The sequence below is a fragment of the Aythya marila genome (genome assembly GCF_965140915.1).
Source record: "Aythya marila genome assembly, chromosome: 31".
NCBI classification, from domain to species: domain Eukaryota; kingdom Metazoa; phylum Chordata; class Aves; order Anseriformes; family Anatidae; genus Aythya; species Aythya marila.
Window position 1 is genome coordinate 174,313 of NC_139072.1, and position 7,498 is coordinate 181,810.

A 7,498-nucleotide genomic window follows, 5' to 3' on the forward strand; every position below is an offset into this window, starting at 1 on the left:
GGCACAGCCTGGGGGGGGGGGGTCCGGCCCAGTGACCCCCACCCCCCCCATCCACTGGCTGAGGGCTGGGAGGTGGAGGGGAGGGGAAGTGCAGGGGGGTGGGGGGGGGTTTGGGGGTGCTAGGGGGCACCCCGCTTCCGCAGCTCCACCACGAATGCTAGGGAGGGGGGAAAGGTGGTGTCATTTGGGGGGGGCCCTTAAGGTGCCCCCCCCCATTTCCTACAGCCCTCAGCTTCCCCCTTGCCCCCCCATTTTCTCCTCTGCCCCCCCATCACACCATGCTCCCCCCCCATTTGTCTATGCCCCTCCTTTATCTCATAGCCCCCCCTTTTCCCTATGCCCCCCCCATTTCCTTATGACCCCCCCATTGCCCCATGGCCCCCCCATTTCCCCCCCCCAGCACCCACCCTCAATGATCTCCTCCTTCATCTTCTGCAGCTCCCGCCGCACCTCCTCCAGCAGCTCCTACACAGGAAACAGGTTGGGGTGTGGGGGGGTCCCCAAATTCCCCCCCCTCCCCATGACACCCCCAAATCTTCTGCCCCCCCCCCCCCCTCAATACCTGTTTGAGCCGTTCCAGGTCGGGCTCATCCGCAGCACTGGGGGGCTCGCTGGGGGCAGCCGACTTCATCCTGGCGGGGTGTGGGGGGGGGGCAGGTTGGGGACCCCCCAACATCACCTGAGCCCCCCCAGGTTATTCCCAGCCCCCCCCCCCCAATCAACCCAGCACCCCCATATTCCCTTCCTGGACACCCCCAACCCCCCCCCCAAATCCTCAGCACCCCCAAATCCTTTCCCAAGCACCCCCCCACCCACATATCCCCCCGCAAGGTGCCCCCAACCCTACCTCGTGGGCACCCCCAAATCTCCTGCACCCCCCCAAAAAAAAATCCAGCCTCTATACCCATCCCCTCCCCCAAATAAGCCCCCTCAAGCCCCCACAGCCCCCCCAAATCGGCCCCCACCTGGGCAACGTGCTGCTCGCCTTCTCCCACGGCCTCCTCACAGGCTCTGAGGGGAGAGGGCAGCGAATTGGGGTGGGGGGCGCGACCCCCACCCCCAAAAAAAAGCCCCCTAAACCCGCCCGCACCTGCAGGACTACAACTCCCAGCATGCCTCGCTGCTGCCCCCCCACGGCCGGGCATGCTGCGGGCAGCAGCGGGGCATGCTGGGAGTTGTGGTCCCCGCACTCACCCGCGGGCTGCGCTGCGGTCCTAGCGCCCGGCTCCGCGTCGTCCTAAAGGGGTTGGGGGGGGGGGGGGGGTCTTGAATTGGGGCTGGGGGGGGGGGGCACCCCAAAACCGACCCGGGGGGGGGCCACGGGGGGGGGGCGACCCTCACGTTGGTGCCGTCCTCGTCCTTCTTTGGCGCTGGCTTGTCCCCCTGCAGGGTGGCCTTCCTCCTGGGGGGGGGGAGATTTTGGGGTGGGGGGGGTCAATATGGAAAAAGGATGCCCCCCCCCCCCCAAAAAAAAAAGACCCCCCCCCCGAATTTGCCCTCACCGTCGGGCCAGCATGGCGCTCATCTCCTCCATCAAGCCCCCCCCGCCCCCCCCACCCTTGGGGGGGGCGGCAGGGGGGGGCCCCCCGCTGGGTGCCTCATCCTGGGGGGAGAAATGGGGTGAGCTGACCCCCCCCCCAAATTTTTAACCCCCCCCCCCCAAATTTTTAACCCCCTTACCTTGCCGACTTTCCTGAGTTTAGCCCCCGCGATGGCAGCAGCGAAGCCGGAGCCCCCCCCCGAGCCCCCCCCGGCAGCCCCCGCACCCCCAGGTAAGGGGGGGGCTGGCGGGACCCCAGCGCTGGGGGGGGGTCCTGGCGGTGGGGGGGGGCCCGGAGGTGGGGGGGGGCCGGGTGGTGGCGGGGGTCCCCCTGGGGGTCCGGCTGGAGCAGCTGGAATTGGGGGGAGAAGGTTTTTTTTTTTTTTTGGGGGGGGGGGGGCTCAGGGGTGAGCCCCCACTTGTGGGGTTTTTTTTTTGGGGGGGGGGTCTTGGGACCCCCCCCAATCACCTACCTGTAGCCGCCACGCGCCGCTCTGGCTCCTCCGGTGCCTGCCTGGGGGGGGTAGAGGGTCAGATCTGGCCCCCCCCCAAGGCACAGGGACCCCCCCCCAAAGCACAGGGACCCCCCCCCAGGGATGGGACCCCCCCCATAACACACAGACCCCCAGCACCCCCCCCCACAACCCCCTATAAGGTTAACCACCCCCCCAGGACACCCACAGACCCCACCCTGAGTGGGGGGGGCACCCACAGATGCCCCCTCCCAACAGGACCCCCCCCAAAAAACATAGGACCCCCCCCCAATCCCCTATAGACCAGAAACACCCCCAAAAACACCCCCCAAACCCCCCCAGCACAGGGTGTCCCCCCCAAATACGCTGCCCCCCCAGCACCCATGCCCCCCCACCCAGCACCCATGGGCGCCCCCCCCATATTTTTTTGGGGGGGGGGGGGGCACCCACCTCTCCTGGCTCTCCTCGGGGGGCTCCGGCTCCGTCCAGGGCTGCGAGGGTCCTATTGAGGAGGGGGGGGGGGGGGGGTCACAGGGTGTGTTTATAAGGGGGGGGGGGGGCATTCAGGGGTGCCCCCCCCCAGGCCCCACCCAAGGGTGCTCACCCTCCTCCAGCGCCTGCAGCGCCCGCAGGACGGCGGCGGCGAAGAGGGCGGCCTCGCGGGGGGCGCTGAAGCTGAGCCCCCAGACCCAGCGGGACCCCCGCCACTGGTGGAACTGGGGGGTGGCCTGGCTGTAGCGCAGCCCCCGCCCCAGCGGGCAGTTCAGCACCACCTGGGGGGGGATAGTGAGCACCCATGGGTGCACCCCAGCACCCATGGGTGCTCCTTAAGCCTCCCTCTCTGCGCCCATGAGGGTCCCGTAATCCCCCCCCATTTTAATGGGTTTCCCCTAATAGCCCCCCCTAAGCACCCATGGGTACTATAGCACCCTGCCCAGCACCCATGGGTGCTCCTTAAGCCTCCCTCTCTGCGTCCATGAGGATCCCATAACCCCCCCCCCTCCATGTTAATGGGTGTCCCATATTCTATTCCCCCCCTCAAGCACCCAGGGACCCAATAGCACCCTGCCCAGCACCCATAGGTGCACCCCAGCACCCATGGGTGCTCCTTAAGCCTCCCTCTCTGCGCCCATAAGGGTCCCATAACCCCCCCCCCATGTTAATGGGTGTCCCATATTCCCCCCCTCAAGCACCCAGGGACCCAATAGCACCCCGCCCAGCACCCATGGGTGCCCTGCACCCTCAGCACCCATGGGTGCCCATACCCAAAGTTACCCCACCCCCCCACATGCCCTATAACCCCTCACCACCACCCATAGGTGCCCCGTAGCCCCCCCACATCCCTCAAAACCCCCTTAACCCCTGCACCCACAGGTGCCCCCTTGCCTCCCCCGTCCCCCCCAGCACCCATGGGTGCCCCCACCTGCTGGTCGGGCTGCATCTTGCGCCCCACCAGGCGGAAGGCGTGGTTGCCGGGGTGGTGGTAGAGCTGGACGCAGCTGGGGGTCTGGGGGCCCCCCCCCGCCGCCACCCACTGCTTCTGGGCCTCATCGTAGAGCAGCACCGTGGCGCGGGCGCTGCACAGCACCGTCTCGCTGCAGGGGGCACCCATGGGTGGGGGCACCCATGGGTGGGGGGGGCAGGACATCAGCACCAGAACCCAACATGGGATCCCCCCCCCACTGTATGTGCGAATGGGGATCCCCCCCCCACAGCACCCATGGGTATGGGACCCCCCCCAGCACATGCCCAGCACCCATGGGTGGGGGTAGCACCCCCAGTATGGGCACCCATGGGTGGGGGGGTATGGCATCAGCACCAGCACCCAGCATGGGACCCCCCCAGCTGTACACGCAGAAGGGGATCCCCCCCCCCCCCCCAACTAGCACCCAAGGGTGGGGGGCCATGGGTATGGGACCCCCCAGGATACGCACGACACCAGGGGGCACCCATGGGTGGGGGGAGCCCCCCAATACGGGCACCCATGGGTGCTTCCACCCCAGAAAGGGCCCCCCCCCCAGAACTTGTACCCACAGGTGTGACCCCCCCCAGCACCCATGGGTGGGGGGCCATGGGTATTGGACCCCCCAGGACACACAGGACAACAGGGGGCACCCATGGGTGGGGGGAAGCACCCAATATGAGCACCCATGGGTGCTTGCACCCCAAAATGGGAACCTCCCCAGTACCGGTACCCACAAATGAGGAACCCCCCCCTCCCCCAACACCCTCTCCACTAGCACCCATGGGTGGGGGCCATGGGTATGGGACCCCCCAGCACCCACCCAGCACCCATGGGTGGGGGGAGCCCCCCCAAAATGGGCACCCATGGGTGCTTCCACCCCAGAAAGGGACTCCCCCAGAACAAATACCCACAGGAGTGACCCCCCCCAGCACCCATGGGTGGGGGACAAAGGCTATGGGACCCCCCCAGCACCCATGGGTGGGGGGAGCACCCCCAATACAGACACCGATGGGTGCCTCCACCCCAAAACAAGCCCCCCCCCGGGTACCAGCCCCCCCCCAGCCCCCTCCCCAAGGGGTGAGCCCCCCCCCAGGGCACCGGCACCCATGGGTGGGGGCACCCCAACACTTGGGGTTCCCCTCGGGGTGCTGCCCCCCCCCGCCCCCCCCCCTTTTTCCTTCCTCTTCCCAACGGCTCCGGCCGCGGCCCCGCCCCTGGGCGGGCACATCCTGGAGGGGGGGGGGGGGGCAGTGTTTGTGGCGGCCCTACCCAAACACCGCGGGACCCCCCCGGTGCCCCCCCCTCCCCCGGTAAAGCCCTCGGTCCCCTCACTGCTACCGGGACCCCCCCCCGGGGGTTTCCGGGCCCCCCCCGGTGCCATTGACCCCCCCCAGGTCCTTCCGAGCCCCCTCCCCGGTGCTACCGGGACCCCTCCCGGTACTACCGGGGCCCCCCCGGTGTTACCGGGACCCCTCCCGGTACTTCGGGTCCCCCCCCCCGGTACTACCGGGACTCCCCCAGTGCCACTGACCCCCCCCTCCCAGGTGCTTCCGAGTCCCTCCGGTGTTACCGGGACCCCTCCCGGTACTTCGGATCCCCCCCCCGGTACTACCGGAACCCCCCCGGTGCTACCGGGATCCCCCCGGTGCCACTTTACCCCCCCCAGCTGCTTCCGAGCCCCTCCGGTGCTACCGGGACCCCCCCCCGGTGCCACCGGTGCCCTCCCCCATGGCTTCCGATCCCCTCCGGTACTACCGGAACCCCCCCGGTGCCACTGATCCCCCCCTCCCAGGTGCTTTCGAGTCCCTCCGGTGCTACCGGGACCCCTCCCGGTACTTCAGGTCCCCTCCCGGTACTACCGGAACCCCCCCGGTGCCACCGGTCCCCCCCCCCGGGTCTTCTGAGCCCCTCCGGTGCTACCGGGACCCCCCCGGTGTCACTGACCCCCCCCCCGGTGCCACCGGCCCACCCCCCCAGGTGCTTCCGAGCCCCTCCGGTGCTACCGGGACCCCTCCCGGTGCTACCGGAGCCCCCCCAGCCCCCCCCCCAGAGCCAATTCCCGGTGCTTCCGGCCCGGTTCCCGGTACGGGAGGGGCTGGGCCCGGGCCTGGCCGCTCACCTCATGCTGGCGGCGGCGGCTGGGGCCGGGCCGGGCCCTTCCGGTAGCGGCGGCGGCGGCAGCGGCGGGGCGGGACCGGGGAAAGGGGGGGGGAGGGGGGGGGGAGGCAAGGACCCGGCGGCCGCGACCCGGCGCTAAGCCACGCCCCCTTTTTCCTGGCCACGCCCATTTCCCCGCCACATCCCATTCGTTTAGACCACGCCCTCTGCGCTAGACCACGCCCCTTTCGCCTGACCACGCCCCTTTCGCTATGCCCAGCTCCTTCCACCAGGCCACGCCCCTTTCCATAGGCCACGCCCTCTTCGCTTCGCCGCGCCCCCCCCTCGTCCCTTTAGCCACGCCCCCCTCCGGTCGGCCCGGCCCCCCCGCTCTAAAGGCAGCGGCCTCCTTAAAATGGCGACGCCTCCAAGTGGGCCCCACCACCAGGGAGGGGTTAAAAGGGGCACCTGGTGCCCCCCCCGGCGTCCTCCCAGAACCCACAGTGCAAATCCTGGCTCCACGTGGGACCAAATACCCCCAAATTAACCCAAATGCCTGAGAACAAATCCCTCAAGCGTGTCATGAATCCGAGAATCCCCAAATGTCCCCACAAGGGACCCATAGGGATCACCGAGACCAATTCCTGGCTCCGTATGGGAAAAATCACCTAAAAATTAACCCAAATCTCTAAGAATAAATCCCTCAAGCATGTCTAGAACCCTAAAATCCTCGAATATCCCAAGCTGGAAGGGATATTGAGGTCCCAGTGATCCTTGTGGGACAAGGATCACCGGGACCAACTCCTGGCTCCATATGGGACCAAAGACCTGAAAATTAACCCAAATGTTATAAATGAAGTCTCAACTCAATCTGAATTTAGTAATATTTATAAAAGAATATTTATAAAAGGCAAGTAAACAGCACTGGGTGTGCGGGGAGTCTACGCTCTATCAACATGCACACACAAACATCAAACATTCTAAATATACAGAAAATTGCTTTTAAATACTAAACCCGAGTACACCAAAACATTTGTACAATCAGGAAAGGCAACAAACAATCCTTTAAGTTTATTACTATCAATGTCCGTGACTGGGGGAGCAGAGTTGGCCTGGTTGAAGTGCTCCCATATCTTCCATGACTTATAACAGTCTCCATTTTCCATTCCTTTTCTTAATTACAGTCTCCATTTTCCATTCCTTTCGAACAATATGTCTCGCTTTAAGTCAAGCAACTCGGCCTTCAGGCCTTATGGATCCCATTCTTCCTGGATTGAAGAAAAACACATCCATCTCCTTCTCAAGGCCGTAGGGCCTAGGCCAAAAGGCACGTCCAGGTCACCAGGGGCGTAACAGCAAAGGCCTTCGATGGCTGTAGCAGCAGAGGGGCCGATGGCGTGGCAGAAGGAGCAGTAAAGGAGCCCGCAGCTCCCTCACTATCTGGCAAACCACATGTTTCTGATTGTGGCCCCACACGGCTCTGTAAGGCCTCAGAGACTGCTCGCCAGGCGCCGAGCAATCCCACTGCAACCTTGTCGTTTTTAGTTGCAGAGTCCCACACCCTGCAATCAGTTTGGTCCCGTGTTTAGGCTCATAAACTGATTGTTAATAAGGAGAATGAGCTGTGAGGTGATCAGGACAGCCTTTGTTCCTAAGGACGTATGGTTCCCCATATGAGCAGCGAGGGGCAGTTGTGTGCTGGCTCCGCTTCTCTCAGCTCCAGCTTCTGCCCAGCTCCAGTGCCTATTTCCAGAACTTTCTGTAGAGCTTCTTTGAGCTGACTATGGCCGAACCCATCTCCATGAGGTGATCAATGTTGGTCTCCATTCTGCCAGCCTGTTCCTTTTCATTCCTTCTTTCTGCTTCTTTATCGGTGACAGAACTTCATCGTGTTGCCTTTATCTTGAGGGCAGGCTCCCCTCT

At 65.2% G+C, this 7,498-nt stretch overlaps 1 protein-coding gene across 1 annotated transcript; it reads right to left on the bottom strand.

Moving 5' to 3' along the window:
- Nucleotides 1–109: 109 nt before the first annotated feature.
- Nucleotides 110–5,715, bottom strand: VASP (vasodilator stimulated phosphoprotein). The gene is made up of 13 exons (XM_082781490.1): nucleotides 5,598–5,715; nucleotides 3,437–3,608; nucleotides 2,618–2,786; nucleotides 2,464–2,515; nucleotides 2,014–2,054; nucleotides 1,681–1,892; nucleotides 1,503–1,603; nucleotides 1,342–1,402; nucleotides 1,195–1,237; nucleotides 966–1,011; nucleotides 563–632; nucleotides 408–465; nucleotides 110–157 (listed from the first exon to the last, which is right to left on the bottom strand). Exons 1-13 carry the CDS (start codon nucleotides 5,600–5,602, stop codon nucleotides 120–122), a joined length of 1,068 nt encoding a protein of 355 aa, XP_082637616.1. The 5' UTR covers nucleotides 5,603–5,715; the 3' UTR covers nucleotides 110–119.
- Nucleotides 5,716–7,498: the final 1,783 nt, after the last annotated feature.